Source organism: Astatotilapia calliptera, chromosome 15, assembly GCF_900246225.1.
Source record: "Astatotilapia calliptera chromosome 15, fAstCal1.2, whole genome shotgun sequence".
NCBI classification, from domain to species: Eukaryota; Metazoa; Chordata; class Actinopteri; order Cichliformes; family Cichlidae; genus Astatotilapia; species Astatotilapia calliptera.
The window spans coordinates 9,656,423-9,678,267 of record NC_039316.1 but is presented as its reverse complement, the minus strand read 5'-3'; the positions used below and the strand labels follow the sequence as shown (position 1 = coordinate 9,678,267).

General features: G+C 39.1%; 1 protein-coding gene across 7 annotated transcripts in view; it reads left to right on the top strand.

Moving 5' to 3' along the window:
- Positions 1-21,845, top strand: part of stxbp5a (syntaxin binding protein 5a (tomosyn)) — a 104,145-nt gene that overhangs the window by 66,800 nt on the left and 15,500 nt on the right. For all 7 annotated transcript variants that reach the window (XM_026143417.1, XM_026143416.1, XM_026143421.1 and 4 more), the window contains exons 9-16: positions 10,181-10,304; positions 12,807-12,885; positions 13,529-13,683; positions 15,571-15,643; positions 15,900-16,047; positions 18,555-18,622; positions 20,513-20,553; positions 20,827-21,047. In XM_026143417.1, coding sequence (XP_025999202.1) covers positions 10,181-10,304; positions 12,807-12,885; positions 13,529-13,683; positions 15,571-15,643; positions 15,900-16,047; positions 18,555-18,622; positions 20,513-20,553; positions 20,827-21,047 — 909 coding nt within the window. The remainder of the gene's footprint in view (positions 1-10,180; positions 10,305-12,806; positions 12,886-13,528; positions 13,684-15,570; positions 15,644-15,899; positions 16,048-18,554; positions 18,623-20,512; positions 20,554-20,826; positions 21,048-21,845) is intronic.

The window sequence follows — 21,845 nt, the reverse complement described above, 5'->3', positions numbered from 1 at the left end:
CTGTTTCGCTGTTTCAAGGTTTGCCCATTATCCTTCAAAGACCAGCAGGTGCCCGTCTCAGCAGGAGCTCAGGCTAACACAGACAGTTCTTGTTACAGTGTCAAAATCCCCCTTAGATTCTGTCACCACTGTCCCGTAAGAAAATACAATTTCAAGATTTCCTAAAACCACCATTTCCCTTGGTATTACTCACACTGGTGGCTCTAAAATCCATTTAAAATAGATACAGGTTCAGTTTGACCCAGAACAGCCTAAATGTACAAGGTAACAGTACAAAATGTTAAAATATTTTCACTTTTCATTTGTATTCTGGGTCAATTTAGGATATTTTTTGCTGCTGTCAAATATCAAAACGGGCCAAATTTCACCCAAACAGTATGAGAGGGTGTAAAATTACAAATGAAGTGCTGGCACGGGCTGATATTTAGGAATTTTAAGTATGTAAAACTTTAGTAGTTTCTAAAAGCTTTAAAAGCATTTCTGGGTAGCACTGCAGAAGATGTGTTGTGTCATTTACAAAGAAGAAGACTTTGTTAAATACATATTTTACCACGGTTATGATTCACACAGTAGAGTGCCATGTGCTCATGTCTGATTGTAAAGCAGCACAGTGGTTTTCTTGTATAAAAACAGATACACTTTTTTTTAAAATAATGGATTATTTGGCTTTATAAGGTAACAGTGTATTTCTGTAAATAACAGAAAACATGACAGTTAAATAGAGATGGTGTCAGAGCTGCTTCGACTCTCTCTGGACCTAGCATTTATCTGACTGAGATTGGGTCTTGCAAGTTAAACAGCATTGTAATGAAATCTTGTTTTAAACTAAGATTTAGACTCATGTTCACTGCTTTCATCTTATAAGCAGTACATGACTAATAACGCTGATATTAGCCATGCACTGTATCACTTACTCTGCTTTCTAAACTCTATTAATTTATTGATTTGCAATTAAAAAAAAACCACAAATTCTACTAATGTATGAGTTAAATTTGACTAATTTAATGCTATTAGTCGGTAAAAGAAATATCTGCCTTTTTACATCAAACCTAACTGTTCCCCTTCAATCTGATTATAGTCTGAACTCCTACAGTCCATGATTTAGACTTCCTGGTAGGAGCGAAACATCTCTATGAATAGGACCTCTCATTCATAACTTTGTTACTGAGGCTTAAGCCAGCTGAATGGCTGTAAGAACACACATAGACACACATGCTGACTCAGCATGTACACGGCCATGCAGCTGTGTCTGCGGCCTTACAAAGGGCTAGTCTGTTTAAGATAATGAGATTATCGTATCACTCACGTAGATGCTCACCTTGTTGGCACTCTGTAAGATACAAATACAAAAAAAAAAGAGGTGGAGATTTTGTATGTTCAGTATGTATGAAGCTCTCCTTCTTACTCTGTCTGCCTCTCTGCCTTTGCTCTCCCTACATCCTTTTCTCAGATAAGCTAATATCCTCCCACTGCTCCTGGGCATTACAGATCCTAGTATTGAATCTCCCAGAGGAGCTCATCTCCTCTCTCCAAACCCTCGCAGATACACCTCCCCAGGGACTGGGGGGGTTAGATTGGGTGGGAACTGAGGGACAGGGTATTGAGCTAGAGGTTGGGCGGGGTGTTATGTCTTGCTTCAATGTAATTTTTCACTGGCTGACTTAAAAAAAGGGCCTGCAACATGCAACTGTTCTTTCATCTCATTTGATATGTGGTGAAGTTACTCCCCTGGCTACTAAATCTAAATGTTTTCCAGGGTCAGGTATCTTTAAAATGGACTTCACTGCAGTTAATTTCTTTTTATTTTCTGTCTATATTTTAAAGCATATTTCTTATAATATGCTTTAAAATGCCACCCACTGTAACCTTAATAATAAGCATAAATAGAATGCATGGATTTGCAGGCGATGTTATATTCGCTGGCTGTGATTTACTGGCATCATGACTCTATGCAAACTCCACATAGCTTCTTCAAACAATACTGTGAAGTAACTCTTTTCCAGCTCTCACATCCTCTCCAAGCTATAGTCTTCCTGCCGCGCGTGCTTTTTTTTTCCTCCAGCGTGCTTTCATTCAAACCCTATTTGCCTAGAAGCTTCCTGCCAAGTATCAAAGTTGTCAACTGAAATGAACAAGGAAGCTTTTCGTCTTCTCCTTTTCAACAGCAGAGTAAGCCAGCAGACCGCGCGGTGATGGATTCAGACTTTAGAAAATGCACAGACATCTTAAAGCGTATTTTACTCTTGATGGAAATTTGCGAATGTTTAAACAGCTGAAAGGCAGTCTGTGGTCTTTGATTTCAAAAGATCGAGATAATGAGCAATGCCACTTCCTGTTTTCCTGCCACATTTTTTAACATGTCTTGCAAGCGTTTTTGTATAATTTGTGCAAGTAGAGGAAATGAAATTCTTTCTGTTAAAAAAAAAATATATGAAGGCAGCATTTGGAAATTACAGATGCTGACAAACTGAAGAACAGTTAGCAAATTAGCAAACTTATCCTGTACCGCAAAGAAAAAACTTTGACACTTTCCAGCAGAGTTCAGGCAAACAAAGGCAATAAAACTTGTTTTTACAAGCTCCTAAAGAGCTGAGAGAGCACGCCTTCAACTCTGTGTCTTTCAGTGGATTGTCTATTATTAGCTGTGGATCAGCAGTATGGGTTTCCAGTGAGTGCTAGCCAGAGAGCATCTGTCACTGTGACCCTGCCTCGCTCTTCTCCATCTGACTCAAAACCTGATGAATGGTTAATATTGCAGCCAAATCTGAGTTAGTTCTTCCCTCCGCCCTCTGTGTTTGTGTCCTGGTGGCGCACACTGAATGCATGGATGGAATTTGTAATCCTTTTTTCCCCTTCAGTAAGCCTATTGTTTAATTGCACTAATTTAGACAGCCTTCTTCCACTGTGTGCAGAAAGGAATGAAGGAAAGGAGCTTTTAAGAAAGATGAACATTCCTTTCTGCACGCATACATGTGCATTTACAGTAAAAAAAATTAGTAGTATTTTGGTGTATAGATGCCATACAGTGTTATATAGTAGGGAGCACAGCACCCGCTATTATTCACAAGAATTTAGCGTAGAATTCAAGTAAACATCTTTAGTATCCCTGGAAAAAAAACATTACTTTTGCAGCTTGCAGTTTATTTTTATTGATTTCAACTTCGGAGTGCATCTGGCAGTCAGTCTCTATAGCTGCAAAGGCACGACCTGTTCAGGCTTTTGTCACAGATGTCCAGCCAAAGCTGCACAGATAAGGCACTCTATTTTCCCTATTACCCTTCCTTTTGTTCTCCCCATTCCTCTTTTCCTTTCTATTTCTTTTCACAAATGGACCAATAAGAAATTGGTTACTTTGACTGCGACTACGATAACCAGGACGCGCAAACACAAAGCGCACCCAAACTTAGCACCTACGCCACGATCTGAAGAAAAGTCCACAAACACAAGAGAAAAACTTGGGGGACAAAATATTTGCAGGGATTTGTGCAGGAGCAGGTCATAATTCTCGCAGCTACTAATAAAGGGCAACAATAACAATAAAATTGGAAAACATATTCCCCTCAACCACGAAGCATTAATTATTTGAATTTAAATAAAACATAACAATAACCTGCTCCAGTTGTGGACAAATTTGCATTGTTAACATATTTTATTCCAGCATTCATTTTGTAAACAGCCTGCCAGTATTTTTAATACTGTTGAATCAGACCGGGACTGTTCTAACCGGATGGGTGAGATTCTCGACAAGAAAAAAAAAAAATCCACCTGGCAGATAAGACTTCCACACATTTCCTGCAGCATTCTCTGTGATGGGCAGCTCCGCTATCTATAATTTAATGCGTCCTCTTGCAGTGAATCCCTCCCATCTGCTTATCCCTTAAGATTAAAAACAAATGCTACAAAATGATCTGCAAACTATCTGACACAAGTGTGGCTTCATTAGGAAGTGTTTTCTTTCCCCCTAAGACCTGTTGAGATTTCAGACAGACAACTTAACTGTACAGAGCTCATGGGTGATTTGGCAAGGCTTGCATAATACACATTAGTGGTGAGAGTATCACTCTTTACATGATGGTCAGTCTCTTAGGGAGTCCATCCATCAGGATAAAGTGGATGCAAATGCATAAGTGTAATGTCGTAACAAGACTTCCCATGCATTTGGTTTGCTGGTGAATTTGGTTTTCTAATGCTTATTCCCACCCTGAAGTTGTTTTAGAGATGTTTACGAGCTGCTGTTTATAACACGTGAGTCACATAATCATCCCAGCTGTGAGGTTTCAGGGTGGTATCCCAACCATTTGGATGAGTCTTTCTCTCTGTAGAATAGTCATCAATTGCTCAGACTATTAAAAAAACCCACATAAGAACATGTAACATATCTCACTGATTTGGTCATTTTTACTCATTTAAAACAAAAAAACCACAACACCCTGTTTACAAGTAAACCGCACAGCCATGCCAACAGCTCTGTGAGGCTCCACTTGGAGTTTATTTTCAACATTAGCATGTTATCAACTGGCCACCACTCACCTTAGGTACACCTTGCAAATATTGGGTTGGTCCCCCTTTCGCCTTCAGAACTGCCTTAACTGTTTGTGCACTGTTGTCATAAAGAAAAGGACATGCCAGCAACAAAATTCAGGCAGGCTGTGGCAGTTAAGCCATTACACCCCAACCAGCAGCCTGACCCTTTGATACAAAGCAGGATGGATCCACGCTTTCATGTTGGATACTGACTGTTTACTCTTTTTAGAATTCTTTAAAAACTTATAAAAGATCTCAAGAAGATCCAGTTTGAGTTTTGCAGAATAAGAAATTCGACCTGTTGATTCTCTGAACAGAAAAAAAGCTTTTCGTTCAGACGGGTATTTACACACTGCCACCTTGCCATCATACTCGGAGTGTCTGATTATGCTGGTTATGTAGAGATTGACAGTATATTGTGCTTCCAAAGTTGTTTATTCAGTCAGAAACAGTGATGGTGAATCATCTTCATAATACAGAGACAAATCTAAATGTGTAAATAAGAGGCTCACTGGGGCTTGTTTCTTTCAAGACTTATGTAACGAGCATCTTGCAACACAAAAGCAGAAAATGTGGATTTAAAATAACTGAATAAAAATGGATTGCTCATTGCAAATCACTGCTGACGTTTTGCCCCCAAATGCCTTGTTTGTTCAGATTAAGCTGGTTGTGTTGCTTGACTCGCATTACTTTTGCTGTGTGTATGTGACTGCTTGTGTGTGTGTATGTGTTTTTATGTGTACAAAAACAGGTACAGCAGTATGTTGAGTACTCTGTGTAAAGTCTTGCTCTAAGGTAGGGCTGTTCGATATAACGATATATATCGGATGACGACATAAAAACGTCTATTGTTTCATTTTATGCTATCGTTTGTTTCGTGGTGTCGCAAAATGAACTATTTACAGCAATATTTTTTCATTGTTTTGATGGTCACTGTAGTGGCTATATTAATTTCCTAAAGTTCTCTCTTTCTCTTATATTTAATATAACCACACTATGGACGGACAAGCGCCTGTTTTTATGTGTTGTGGTTAGCAACAACGACGGTAACAACACCATCACGTGTCCGCTTGTTTATGTTCCACATAAACCTTTCACAATAAAGCTCAAGATCCTGTTGAGACTTTTCAAAATAAACTGAACCACGTGAAAGAGCAGCTTATTTACGGATGAGAAGTAAAAAAGAGCCGCCAGGTGCTAAAAAAATAAATCTTAGACTCAAATGTTAGAACAGGGGCCTGTTCTTCGTACCGCGCTAAGTGAGTTAGCTGGATGAGATTGTTGACGATTTCGCGTGATCCTGGATCGTTCGGTTCCCCGAAGCCCATCCGGGACTTGCTGTCATAGCAACAGAGCCGTAAGCGTAAACCTGCTGGGGAGCAGGTTTACTTTATGTAAACAGGATTAGATCGCGGCCACGCAGGTATGCCCGCGTCATTCATACGAAAGCAACAGCGATATTCCACCACTGTTTCACCATAAATAAATAACATCAATGTAACTAAAGACAATCAGAATCAGAATCAGAATCAGAATACTTTATTGATCCCTGGGGGAAATTATTTAATGCATTTAATGCAGCACCTGATCCATTTATTGATTTCACACAGGTCATTTCCTAAAAAAGGGAAATGTACTATTAACTATATAAAAATTAATATTACATGTATGTGATTATTACAGATTTAATTCATATTTCAGAGTAGCAATTGTAAATTACTTCGTGTAATCAAGATGAGAGACCACGGCTATAAAAGCGAAGGTGGATTTGGGCCACGGCTATAAAAGCGAAGGTGGATTTGGGAAGTCTGTCGCAGCCATGTCCTGTCCGTATACGCGAGCCACCCATTGCGGAAGGTGCAAGATTGATAAGGAGAGTCCTCAGAATTCAGCGTATATTGCGGGACAGACAGGATCCTTTAGCTCAGCGCGACAGTGTGCTCATAGAGAGATATCGATTTTCCCGTGAGGGTATTATTTACTTAACCAACTTGTTGACGAGGGGGTGCAGGACCACCACCTGTCTTTTGTTGCTCTGCCCTTTTCTTGGTTGCTGTTATAAACAAACAGAGTATTCCAGGGTCTCTTTCCAAGAGACTAAAAGCAATATAAGTGATAAATATTACCATTCTGTAGAATATTCTTATATTCCACTTTTACTTGTTCCCATGTTCTAGTGGGTCCTGTCGTGGCTCTAATGTGAAAGAGGATAAAATATAACATATTATAATATAATGTAATATAATATTGGATAATATAGTGTAATATAATAAATCTACCCTACCGCCTACTGGTGTTGGCCAGAGGGGCCGATGGCGCGATATGGCAGCCTGGCTTCTGTCAGTCTGCCCCAGGGCAGCTGTGGCTACAACTGTAGCTGCCTCCACCAGTGTGTGAATGTGAGAGTGAATGAATAGTGGCATTGTAAAGCGCTTTGGGTGCCTTGAAAAGCGCTATATCAATCCACTCCATTATTATTGTTATTATTAAATTACTTACGAGTTTAATTTGTCAGCAACTTCCTGCCAGCCCTCTCTCCTTGCTTTTGCAGCCTTTGCAGTGTTCCCTTGCGTTCTGATTAAACTCTGAAACTCCTGAAATCCCTCACTCAAGAGTTCTTGCTCTGCTGCCGAAAAATACCGAGCCGAGCGCGCTCCGTCGACATTTTCGCCGACCAATCAGAGGGTTGCCGATCAATGTTTCTACTATCGATGCGTAGCCCCTTTTACGACACCCAGTGATGTCACATTACTGCGTCCAGCTGTACTAATCGTCAACAGCAGGTGTGTTCGGGGAACCGGATTAGCGCGCTCACGGTTAGCGCGATGGTTTGGTCTTGGATGTTTCATTTGATCTTGGATGTAGTAAGCGACGTACGAAGCACAGGGCCCAGGCTTTTCCCCGCAGCACGCCGTGTAATAAATACTCACAAAGAAAACGGCGGCCTTTACAACTTATGTCTAAAAATGTATCGTTTCATGCATCTGTTAAAACACTCGACTCCAGCTACATGACGCGCAGCTGGAAACACTTCCCGCAAGTCGAGCTGCCCGAGATTCACAGAATTTACAGAAAATGTTACATTTTTGTGATTTATATCGTTATCAGGATGATAGAATTCTTATATTGGGATATGAGATTTTGTTCATATCGCACAGCCCTACTCTAAGGTAAAGTGTCATTTAGGGTTAGCCAATGATATTTCAGGGCTGTTTCGGGTCATACTGTGACACAAAACTAATGTGTTTGTTTTCTCCTGTTTTCTATGCTTGTTAGCGTCTTTGTCGCGAGTGTGTATTTGTGTGTCTGTGTGAGGAGGTCTTGTGTAACTGTGATGAATGTAGACAGGATCCTCTCAGCCCCCAAAGACCAATCTGTGAAAAACTGACCTGATGTGATAAATCATGAAATTAGCCTTTTTAATTGGTATTGTTTGATTTGATGAGTGCCATGTGTTTCAATTATCCTGCTCATTTCCAATTAAGCACAGGGCATTGTTGCCTCTTGGGACTGGCGTGATGAACAATGCACTGATAGATTTCTAGAAGTCTGTTAGTGTCAGGGTAACACAGAATGGGCGAATTTTCCAGGGAGGAATATTCAAAAGTGGACTGGACTGCATTGAGGGAAAATCATAGACAGTTTATACCAGTATCCATTATTAGATATCATCTATCCATAAGTATACTTTTAGTGTTGACAACAGAATTTAGATCCCCAGGAGAACAGTCTGCACTTATAACTGAAAGTAAAACTTGGAACATTGATTTCATTTCCACAGTGTGGGATGCTAAACATTTGACAAAATTAGAGATGTGTTCGCACTGTATTCGAGACACCTGCAAATAACTACATCCACACCACCTGCCACTATACACCAGTGAATCACTGGTGTATAGTGAAAAAAAAGTGCTGTCAAACTGTCTCTCCTTCTGGGCTGCTGCATCCAACCATCCCCACCATGTTCTCCACACCGCCGCCCCAGTTTAAAGAGACACAGAAGCCGTTAGTCATCATGTCTATTTATTTCTAACAATCCTCAGGAAGACGAAATCTCCATGAGAAAACCTCAGAACCAAGAGCACATTGGGGGGGGGGGGGGGGGGGGGGTTATTTTACGCTTTATAGCAGACTGATCTCAGTCTCTGATTGGTCTTTAGTTTGTTAAAACCAAGCAGTGTGATCATAAAGGTGATTCAGTCTTTATGATTTCATAAAACGTGCCAGGAGAGTCTGTGCAGCACACCACACACTTAACTAGGAAGCAAAAGTATGATACTGTTCACTTTGGAGCACACAAAACAGGTACACCGCTCAGAGCGTGCCATAAGAGCGCTGACTGATGCTATTCCCTTTCATGCAGCTTTTTTCTTAAAACTCAGCAGATTTGGTGAGCCTGACATATAGCACTGCTTATGATTAATGACACACTCAAGGCAAAATTGATATACACCTAAATAAATGGCAGCTGCAATTGGAAGAGATTGACTTAACCTGACCATGCACTCACATCAGCTCTGACAGAGAGGCAGTCATTCATTTCAGATGAGCAATGTGAGACAAGCAGCAGCGCCGAGGACACAAGGCGAGTGGGACCAGTGACAACGAGGGGATTTTCAGACAAAATGCCCTAAATATTAAAGGGCTGATGTGGATGGCTGTCGGCTTCACACATCGTGCAGCCAACATATGGTTTGATGTCAAAATGTTTGCTGGTTTTAATTATCAGCATTGAATACGACGACAAAAGGGCAAGCTTGGCCTTTGCAGATACACTTTGGTTTTGATGTGTTTGTGTTTTGTTGCTAGTACATAAATCATCCCAAGCCAGGCTTACAACAGCAGCAGGACTGTTCAGATGATGGGAAAGATGAGAGGACAGAGAGGGCACCAGCTCTCTCAATCTTGTCTGTCTTTCCCCATTATTCTCTTTATCTGTTAGCTTGTCTGTGAATCACAGATCTGTATCTCCATTTGGTCTTTATTTTCTTCACTTGTGCCTTCTTCTCGGTTTTGAAGCCCTAACTAAAGGTCACCTCTTAAACTTCCTCTTTTCCAACCTTTTCTGTAACTGTTGTAGTTGATATTAAGCTTGTGATTAACTGTATTTCCTTTTAGTAGTTTTTTTAACCTTTTAAAAAGCTTCTATTGTTCCTCTAGCTCTCAATGATGGACTAGAGTCAAAGCGAAATACTTTTTTTCTTATTTCCACAGTAATTCATGCTAAACCATATGGTCTTGATTGAAGTATTAGCGGTTTTTCAATTATATTGAATATTATGGACACATTTGTCAGAGTAATGCTGTATCTTTATGAAATATGACTCCTAAGTTAATAATATTGCTAATGGAACCATCTAGCTGGGGTTTCTTTTTTCTTTATTTCACATTCAACAAATGGTTCCTATGAAAGCTTTTAATATATGCATTTGTGCCACAGGAAATTTTCTAAAGCCAGGGAGCTCTTTTATCTCACTTCAACCATCTGCGCAAGTGTGCAAAGTCGCGGCCATTTAAGCCACGTATGAAAGTCATGTACCATATGGCTGTGGTAATGCAACAAACTTGTAGTGTGCAAGTTGCATGCTGGCACATAAGGTTTCATTCGAATAAACCACTGCCCCCAACCCCTGCCTTCCTGCCTGTCATTTCTTAGGCTATCCACTCAGTTGCCTGGCATCACGAGGGCAAGCAGTTCATCTGCAGTCACTCAGATGGAACTCTGACCATATGGAACGTCAGAGGCCAGGGCAAGCCCATACAGACAATCACACCACACGGTAAGGAAGTAAAAAAACACACACACACACACTTTATACATACAATGTCACAGTAATTTTTTGGCTTGTAATGATTTCCTTGAACTGGTCTTTTTCAAGGGTTCCTACATTTTTAATGACTAGAACTGGGTGAAGAAGTTTGACTTTATTTTGTCTTTCCTTTAATCCAGACAGGGTCAAAGGTATACGTGCTGCCTCAAATATTTACATACACCATGCACTCACTGATAGGTTAAATGTCCCTTAGCTAGTTTCTAGATGCCTTTGGTAGGTATTAAAAAGCTTTTGGCATAATTCTTGCTGGATATTTCACCGCTCATTGATACAATTCATTTGAATTGGCTGGTTTCCTGGGGAATTTGGAGTTTTTCTTCATTATTTCATCCACTTTGTGCAATATACCAGTACCACTGGTAGCGAAACAGCTGCAGAGCTCAATGCTACCACCTTGTCAGTTGGTACAATGTTAGCTTTATAAGCTTTACCTTTACTCTTCTAAACACACCTTTGTCATTATGACCAAATAGCTCAATCTTTGTCACATATGACCATAAAACTTTACCTCACAAGGCATTTGGGTTATCTCTGTGGGCAGCCGAAACCTTCAGTCAAGCTTAAAGGTGTCAGTGGAGTAGGGGCTTCTTTTTTGGTTGGCACCCTCTCAGTCCATGGTGATGTAAAATTCATTTCACTATCTGCAGTTATATTGATGTTCCACCTGTTTGTAGTTCATGGCAGGCTTGAGCCTTGGTGGTTCCTGTGTTGTCCTAATAAGTTTTCTCTGATCTGAGGATGACAGTTTGGGTCTACTTCCAGACCGTGGCAAATGATATATCATGTTAAATTGATGTAAACTAGATAACTGTTTGAAGTGATCTTGGTGTCTTAAGTTACTTAGAAATAGCTCAAAACGACCACCATTTAGGACTTTCTCATTGTTCTGAGATCAAAACAATTATTTTTATACATCGAAAGAGAAACTGCCAGTTGTTGTCAATCACAATCACTAATAAGAAGTTAATAGCCCTTACACTTCATAAGTCATTAATCAACTATAGTTGAACTCTAACTGATTTTTCCTCTCAAGATTCAACATTTCTATAATCTTTGACGCACATCGTTTCTGTATAACAATCACCATTATTGAAATTTGACATGCAGTGCATATGGAGTTAATTTATATTGTCTCACAAGCTAGTTGACTGAGGACAGTGAAGAAACTTTCGGTGAAGGGATCAAGACCTCCATGGAGAGTGTTGAGATAAATCTAAAGGGTGTGAGATGTTTATTAGGCTGGAGAATTAAAATATGGGTGGATGGGTTGCAGGTAGACTTTGCTTTAGAGGATCTAAACAAAAAAGTTGGGTGCCACCTGTTCAAATATAGCTTTGGAACAAACATCCATATAGAGTGTGATTGTAACTTTATTTTTTAATTGTTACATAAAAACACTGATTGCCCATGGTCTGATGACTTGACGGTCTTGTAGTGTTGATTATGTTGTTCCCTCTGTAGCCACTCTCGCTGTAGCCATCTCTCAAGTGTCTGCCTACACATGGCTCAATCATTGTTTCCTCATTTCAGGCAGAGGATTATTGTCGGTTCAATTATTTCCTGCCTCTGTTTTCCTTACTTTGTGTGTGCATGTGCGTCCTCTGTTTACTTCCTGCAGAAAGCAAGTCTGCTCTTTTGAAGATGCATTTAATCCATACTCTTCTGTCCCCCAACACACTGACTCACCCCACTTAGTTCACACAGATGAAGCACCTGGAAGAAAAATAGGCGACGGCAACTGGGCAGAGAAAGCAAGAGAGTCAGAAAAAGGGAACAAGAAAAGAAATTAAATCAAAAATTACAACAACTTTGAATCAGTTTTTCAAGCTGATTTTATGTGTCGGGGGTTGCAGAAAAGATTTCACCGCATGGGCTTTTTAATTAGTTGTTTCTCCCACTGCTGCATGCATAATTAGTTTGGTATTTAATGGGCAATTATGCAAATTCCTTTGACATGTTTAAGTAAGGCTTATAAGTCCTCTTTTAATTGTCTTTTTAGATATCCATTATTAAATGGTAGTTATTAAAAAGTGTTCTTTATTATACAGACCTGCCTTGCATAACCTGCATTTGGGGTCACTTTCGCTCTTCAGTAAGACTTTTCATATAAATTCAACTGCTCACTGTACTTTGTGATACAGAAATGCGCACACATAGGCATGCATGTGATGGATGTGTAATTTTATTCCACACTGACACCCCTTGAGGTTTGAAAAGATGGATTCTGTAAATCATCCAGGATCTTTACACCTTTCTTTGCATGTCCCCGTCCTTGAATTTGTCTTTCTTCTCTCTGATGAATAGGTTTCTGTTATTTTGCTGCATACTCTTCAGCACAGCATTTTACAATGCTGCTTCTGGGGGGAAAAAACCCCAAGATGACAGAAGAGACTGGGTGAAGAAGGAGTGAACTGCAAACCAAAGTAACTTCTGTTTGTTCTATTTTAGGAAAACAGCCCAAGGACGGGAAGAAGCCAGAGTCTTGTAAGCCCATTCTTAAAGTGGAGTACAAAACAACTAGAATTGGGTATGGTCCCTCAGTCTCACACGCGTACACATATACTGTTATACACTTGTGCCCATGCACGTTCACTTGAGCATATTTATAGACATGCATGTGTTTAATGCAGGCAGAGCCATGACAAAAGTCCCCACAAAGCAGCTCAAGTTGCATTTTACTTACATACAGATACTCCTCATGTTTGTAACTTAAGCCAATCATTTAAAACTATATATTTTGTAGTATCAGCTTTTCTTAATCAGCTATTTTGTTATATAAAGCATAAACTCAGAGTTGTGGATACTAAAGACAAGACAAGACAAGCCCAGTCCTCTTTAAATCAAAGTCTTTTGTTTTAACTCCAACCCTGATGTTATTTTGTATGCATGATGACATCTTACTTACAGTATACCATGGTATACATACATTAATATCCATGCAACAGTTCCTGAAAAATTAAGCTCACTGTACTGATTTTTTTCATTTGTAGTCAGATTGACTCATGCTTTAAGTTGTGCCAAGGCTCTTAATGCCACAACAATTTCCTGCTGGCTAAATAAAATATTAAGAGTGTGAACGCACATTATTAAATAAAGCCCCACCATATAAAATGCCTAATATTTTAAAAACCCATTTAAGTAAATAATTGCATGAATGCAACTCATTCCAGAGACCCCTTCATAATCTTTTCTGGTGGTCTGTCCTACGACACGGTGGGCCGGAGGCCTTGTCTAACAGTGATGCATGGGAAGAGTACTGCTGTGCTGGAGATGGACTATCCTATAGTAGACTTCCTCACGCTATGTGAGACACCATATCCTAATGGTAAGTGTGCATATTTTGGTCTGAATGAGAACGTCTGAGAATTGTGGACATTGTTAATTTACTCTTCTTTTGCACTAACACCTGCGGAAATATGCACACAACTTTCTGGTTCTTAATTATGTTGGACAGCCTGTCTGTGTGTGTGAGTGTGTTTCTGTAATAAATCAGAAATTTCCCAAGGGAAAGGATGCTACTTTTCAGTTTTATTATCTGACACATAGGCTATTACATTTTCATTTCATCCCGCTGTGCACAATGCCCTTCAATCTAAATTTAATTATTATTTTATTTATGGTATTGAGGAGCCAACAGCTGGAGCTTACCAGTATGGCCTGTATGTATGTGATCCAGGATGCAATCTCTGCTGCTGTGTTATCTGGCACGTATACAGCTACAGGACGGATTAGTGAATTATGTAAGAATGGCGACTTCATTATGTCACTGACAATCTGATGTCACTGCTCACTGAAATCATCTGGTAATGGACATTACTGGGTCTTTGGATTCCACAATGAATGTTTGTCCACATAGTCTAATAATCCTGGCACAAGCAGATGAGACGGTATCCCTAAATATCATTTATAAACTATATTTGTCAATACAAAGTTGAATATTTTGGATGAATGATAAACTAAACAGACAAACTAGGATTTCTTAAGACAGACAAGGAAATGATAAAAATCCAAACACTGACAAACGGTAGTGTTGGAAATTGAAGAATTTTTTAAGGTGTACTTAGAGTACAGACATATAGGAGACAAATGAAAGAAAATGCCTAAATGCTTTATACTTCAGTGAGGGGAAATGATGTTGTTTTGGTTTGCCATGTCCCCATTTATAGGGAGTAAGTGGTCAACAGATGCGTTGATAGGAAGGTCCAGAGCCTATGTCAGCTGTCTTAGGGCGAGAGGCAGGGTACACCCTGGACACGTCTGCAGTCTGTAGCAGGGCTAGCCCATAGACGCAGACAACCATTCACACTCACATTCAAACCTATTGGCAATTTAGAGTTTCCAAATAACCTATCCCCACTAACTGCATGTCTTTGGACTTAAAGTAATTTAACAATATGTCAAGAAAATCTGCAATGATGATATTTCTGACGATATAAGAGAAATGGTGTTTTATTGAAGCTTGTCATCGAGGGTTATGACACAGTTTTTGTTCTCAGACATGCCTGGGCTTGTCTCATGGTGGCACACACTAGGAAACATAAACATTTTATATCGCATATGACATTTTATGGCACGTTAGAATTTTTACTTTACATTATCGTGGACGATATGATAGGAAACAACCCTTGTGTTCTGTGACAGCCGGGTCTGGACAAACCTTTAGGGCAGCAAGCTCCAGAGGAGGTTTTGCATGTTTGCCCTCTCCCACAAATTAAGTGGGTCTTTATAACTCCAGTCTGCTTTTGTCAAGGGGCTGTTAATAACAACCAGATTTGGGAAACGCTCCACTTGACACGTTGATTATTGCAAATGTATGAAACTGAAGTAATTTTTGCACTGCAGGTTACAATATATACTGAGCCTCTGCAGAATATGCAGTGGCAAGTAAAATAAAATGAATTTATTCATTACCACAGTTAAAATCTATTATGAGGCACTAATCTTAAAATGGAATATGACATTTTACTCTCAAATCAGACTGATACAAATATTCAACTTGAGCAATATCCCCTACAGTTATAAATTACATAGTATAATAAAATTCTAGCGTTGAGCGTTCCTGCCCTCACATCTTAAGGGCATAGATATAATTTGCTGTATAAAGAGTGGGAAATTCTTCCCATGTGGTTTGCATATTTTAGGGGAGCTCTTTTCTCATGGAATTACAAGACTGATAAAAGTGTGATGTTATGAATCTTTGTGCGGTTTGCAGATTTTCAGGAACCCTATGCTGTGGTCGTCCTTCTAGAAAAGGATTTAGTTGTGATCGACCTTGCACAAAATGGGTAGGTTCAAAAAATGGTTCATTATCTTGACTTTTGTTTCTTAACCATGGGGTAAACTGCTACTTGGCCCAGTAGTACAGCTTGTCACTGTTGTTTATTATTCCTTTCTTTACTCAACATTTTTAGTCAATGTCCAACATTTGTTGAATTGCAGGTATGCAACACTGTGTTTGACCAGTGCAACTGACACCGGCAGACATATTATTTTTATTTAGACTGACTTGTCACTTGAGTATGTGCGGGCTGTATTTAACAGTTATCCAATATTCGAGAACCCCTATCCTCTGACTATCCACGAGTCTCCTGTGACCTGCTGCGAGTACTTTGCCGACTGCTCTGTGGACCTCATACCTGCACTTTACTCTGTTGGCTCACGGCAGAAACGACAGGGCTACAGCAAAAAGGTACTGCACGTTTTATCATTAGATGCCATTATGTGTCCTTCTTCCTCTGACATCTTAATAGAAAATCACTTGTATAACATATCGTGGGTGAAGAAGAGACTTTGGATTAAGACATAGACTCAAAGGGCAAAGCCTCTTTTTTTTTTTCAGATTTGCAGTTTTACATGGTTGAAAATATTCATTTATTCTGAGGAGACTAAAAGTAGTGCATCCACCATATATGTTTGTGTTTTTGTTACACTTAAATGTTTCAGCAAATATTAATATGTAATACTAGACAAAGATAACCTCAGTAAATAAAAAAATCTGGGTTTTTTTTTTTAAACCAAACCTGGCCTTGTGTGAAAAAGTAACTACCCCTAAACCTAATAAATCCACAGAATATTTTCCCCTAAAATCTTGGAGATTATCAAGATGCGAGACAAGCTTTTGAGTTCTTTTTGGTCAGTACAGATTTTCTCCTTGGGTCTCTCTCATGGATACCATTATTTTGCCAAATCTTTTTAATTGCTGAATCATGAACTCTGACCTTAGCTGAGGCCTGCAGTTCTTTAGATGTTGTTCTGGGTTCTTTTGTGACCTCCTGGATGAGTTGGCCACTCCTAGGAAGGTTCACCACTGTTCCAAGTTTTCTTTATTTGTGGATAATGGCTCTCACAGCTCGTTTTTTTTACTGGAGTCCCAAAGCTTTAGAAATATCTTTGTAACCTTTTCCAGACTGATAGACGTCAGTGACTTTGTTTTTTGATCTGTTCTTGAGGTTATTTAGATCGAGGCATTATTCGTTGCTTTTTGCGATATTTTAGATGTAATAAAACAAATAAAAAGAAAGAAGCATATACTTAAAATGAAATGAAATACAGCTGCTTTAGTCAAGGTGGTATGTGAGTCTGCGTGAGAAGGAAACTGCTGTAAAGTAAGTGTCGTCATAAAAAGTGCTGCATGTGTGCGAGTGGTAAGTAAGATGAAAAAGGTGCTACTTAAAATGTTTTTAAAGCAAGAAAGTAATGATAGGGGGAAAAAACACTGTAAATTCATAGATATGTTGCTCTTATTGCACAATAATGAATAAATAAAGGCCTACCTATGGTGTGTAAGACAATTTTAGCAGGTCCCTCAGCTGCAAACCAGGCAGTAAAAAAGGTTTGAGAGCAATAAAAGAAAAAAATATATATCAAAAACAATATCAAACCAGTAACTACGCTTAGTTGCATATATAATTATATAAGCTCGGAAAGCACTAGACTCACATGCCCTTTTTTATGTTGCTGTATTAAAACTTATATAACAATAACGGGTTTTAAATTGCTCGTAGCAGAAAAACAAGGAATAAAGTTGCGTCTAAAAATCTATATTATCAGTGGTCATTTGGGAAACACAAAAAGCTTTCAGTGATCAACTAGACACCTCAATATTTTCGCAGCAAGGTCCAGAGCAGGTTATGTTTGAAATCCAGCTTCTGAGTACAGGCCTCGGGTAGACACCACATGCTAAACAGCCCTATATTTATATTGCCGCTTTGTCAGCATAGCATGCTGTTGTTAGAAATGAAATCAAAGCATGACTGTGTCTCAGAGAGCTGCTATCACAGCTGTTACTGGTGTCAAATGAGTATTTTGGGGAAACGTCACAGAAAACACAAATTATTAGGAAGTTACTGAACTGTAATTAGAAGTCTGAGACTACAAACAACTAAATGCTGCTCCACATTATTGAATGAGGCACGTTTTGAAATATTTTGATATAAAATGAATTGCAGTAACTCATGAAATAATCATCACAGATTTTTGATGTGATGAACGAAGAAACAGAAATTCCCACAATGCGCCTACATACATAAAGAACAAGAAGGTCACAGGATGAAGGGTAGATTAATACCTCGCTCTACATAATAGGTGAATTTGTCTTAGTCCTCGGAAACATATTTTTTAATGTTTCCATGAAGCCAAATGGACTATATAATAGTGCCGTATTACCTAATGATACTCCCGTCCTCAGTACACCTCCTCTCATTCTCTTCTCACATCTCTGTATCATTTAAGACAGACCCCCTGCTTTTTCAGCCATTATGTATGCTTATGTTCTTTTCTCTGTTGCCTTGTTCTGGCTTTCTGTCTGAAATGTCAGCATGCACTGACCCAAACTGGCAGCCTAGCTTCTTCCTTTTTTTTTTTCCTGTTAAGCACAAGCCTTACTGAGCTGCGGGAGGGTATTCTCACATAAAGATCACCGTGAGTCATCCCGTTGACCTTTGTATGTGTCAACGTGTTCATAGCCAAACCCCCGCTAACACACATGGAGACGCACACCATAATCGCAAGACACGCTGAGAGACGTACACCAAGGACTCGCGCTTGTTTTCCTGCGTGCACTCACACTTGCGCTGGTTTATCATGTCATCTATTTGCACAATCAGTGTGTTCATTGACACCTTGTTTACTGACATAGTGATTCCTGTACGATCTCATTTACTAAGGTAACGCGTGTGTTGTCTGCTGTCTGTCCAGGAATGGCCCATTAGTGGTGGAAACTGGGGTCAAGGCATACAGAGCTACCCAGAGATCATCATCACTGGGTAAGACACTAATTTCATTAGTGTTATCTTTATTATCCTGCACAATTGCTTTCCCCTCTCCTGCACTGTCAGGTCACCAAGTTTTTATATATTCCCATCATGTGCACTTTGCTCCCATTTGATGCTTATTATCCCTCTCAAAGCTGTCAACAAAGGGGGCCAGGGGTGGGGGGTGGGTGTTTTTTACAGAACACATGCAGGAAAGGAGTGACATTGAGGTATGGGTTAGGCAGTAGGAGGCCCTTGCTCCTCTCCTTCCTCCTTGTCTCTTCTCCCCCATGTGCCACATTATTATTCTGCCCAGGTTTTTTTCCTTCGAAGAGTGCCACAGCCTGCACAGTATTTCTCTCCCTCTCCACTTAGCTGAATTGCCAACAAAACAAAGAAGAAACAGCCAAATGACATGCATTTTTTTGTGACACCAAATAGAAAATCTGTCAATTATCAATACGAAAGCATTCTTTTATAACACATATTGATGTTACGCCTTTATGTTTGTCTAGAAGTGCTTGGATATTAATGGATTATTGAAGGTTTTCTTCTTCTAATGTTTGTTAGTGAGTTGGGAACCCGTGTATGTCTAGAATATATCTCCTCGTTATATCATTAGGACGTCTTGTGATCTGAATTATGTTGATATTGCTTTGGAGCTGTTCAGGTGCTCGAATACTTCTGGCTATATATTTATTTCTTACTGTTATAGTTATGAAAAAAAATCACAAATGACAGCGCTGCGCAGAAGGCTTGAGTTGTCTCTAATTACCTCTGCCAAAATGTTTTTGGTAGTGTTTACATGCATGCGTATCGTTCTGTCTCTAAATATGATAGCTTGAGAAGTTTTGAATAGCTTTGTAGGGGTGTAGAGTGGGGTCATGTGAACAAGTGTAGTGTGTATTATTAACAAATAGAAACTGCTGTATGAAGATTTAAATTATGCTACGTTTTGCCTCTCCTTGAAGGTCAAAAGATTGGTCTGAAGGTCAGAGTGATAAAAATGCAATATAGAACTATTTTTTTTGTTTGTATTGACAGCATATAGGCATATATGAAATGACATATGGGGATTCTAAATGTTACTACTTTAGTAATGAGAGCTTATTACAGTATATTTCTAACTAACTAGAAATAGCTCATTCTCTTTATGTTGACAATACCTTCTTTAAAAATATAATGCGTTTTGGGAACAACTTGAAAGAATACCCAGATACCAGTATCATTATCTAAATGTTCACTATACAAACAGAAGAAGAAGAAATGTCAGCATCCTTTTAACAGTAGAAGACATTTTATAAAAGTTTTGACTTATTTGATCTTTAAGAAGATGTCAGAGTCCCAAAGAATACCTATATGTTATCAATACAAAATAATGGCAGCAACAAACATGTTTTAAATAGCTCTATATAGCATCATTATCACTTTGACCTTCACATCAATCTATTGATGCTTTGGAGATGGTACTGTATTGCATGGTGGATCAAACCATGACATAGGCTTGTCACTTCTTCATTTGCACTCCACTTCACTCCACTTGTCCAGTTTCCTCAGATTTTTCAAGAACACACCGCACATAATAGCTCTTTGGGAATCAGCTTGTTGGTTTCAAAGAAGAGACGTGTGGCTGATGTAAAGGATCTTTTAAGGGATAAATAACTTCCCTTTCAGTCATTTTACCCTCTAAGTGTATTTTGATTTTCTCACTTCTCATGAGATTTGATTGTAAAAGCTTTACTATGGCAAATTCTGACACATTTTTGTTACCAGGGCTGATATTGTTTTCTTTCCCTGCAAATGTTACAAATTGGCTGGTGTTGTTTGCTCACATAAAAAGTCAAAAGTTATAACTGACATGGTCCTTCATTTGTGTCTCGTGTCACTCCCATGCATTTCCAGGCACGCTGATGGAACTGTGAAGTTCTGGGATGCCTCTGCAAGTAGGTTAAGCTCATAAATTACAAATATAGTTTATTTTATTGACTATTTTATTAGCTTTTAAACAGAAAAAGTCAAAGGACACTTTGAGTTTCAATTTAACTTGGAAGAAAAAGGAGGGAAGTCAAGAAAGAAAGAAAACAGAATGACTTTGAAAATTTAAATGACACTTTGTTTTTTACTCATTCATTTAAGCCTGTAAGAGCGTCTCCTTTAGCATAGGCTTCAATATAGCTGCTCCTCCTGATGTTATTTCTTTCCTCCTTTCTTTCTAGTAATGCTCCAGGTGCTCTATAAACTCAAAACAGCCAAGATATTTGACAGGAACAGGTCTAAGGAGGACAAGGGCAGCACTGAGGTGTCAGATGAAGACCCCTTTGCCATTCAGATCATGGCCTGGTGCCCTGAGAGCCGGATGCTGTGTGTGGCCGGTGTGTCAGCCAATGTTATCATCTACCGCTTCAGTAAGCTGGAAGTAACTACTGAGGTGGTTCAGGTGGGTATCAGTCTTCAGTTTTACCTTTAGCCTCAACTTCCAGGAATTTCATGTTTTTCTTAATCATCTTTTGTAATACGTGGCTTCCTAATGCCTGCCTGCAATAAATGCCTGTTGTTCACTGGGTGCATTGTCAGAAATATGTTGTAGAGCTGTGGGCTACTATTTGTTTTGTTTTTGGTCCATCGGTTTGCCTCGGAGGAGAACTAAGTTATGAGATACAAAGAGCTGAAGTGAAACAGTGTTAAAAACAATGAAGTGTCCACTGCAGCCACTGTTTGTACTTTTCACACTCCCTTCCCTGTTCTTATGTCAAAAACAAGATTATCTGCAAAAAAGTGATTGTAGATGTTTTTTATGTTTCATATAATTTCTTAAAATTGGTAAATAGGCCGTAGTCAACAGGATTTACAAAGCACTGGAGATAAAATTAAGAAATTACCTGTTTTGCGAGTATTTTTATAACTCTGCGTTATTGTACCTACTCAGTTTTTTACATTATAATCTATCTTGTCCTTTTTGACCACTTAGTGTATCTTTATAGAACTTTCATGAAATATTTGTTGTAGTTTCTGTTGCCTTTTTCTCCAGATTTTGGTTAAAAAGGACATTTTTAATATCTAGGATTATTCTTACCTGGATAAATAAAGGATATATAAGTGTGTCTTTACAGCTTGACAGAAATGTTCTTTCTGGCTCAAAATGATTTCATCGTTCATAATATGTCTGACAAATTATCGGCCAAAAGTCATTTACAACACTGCAAATGAAGGCAATCACTTTCTGGCATGACATCAG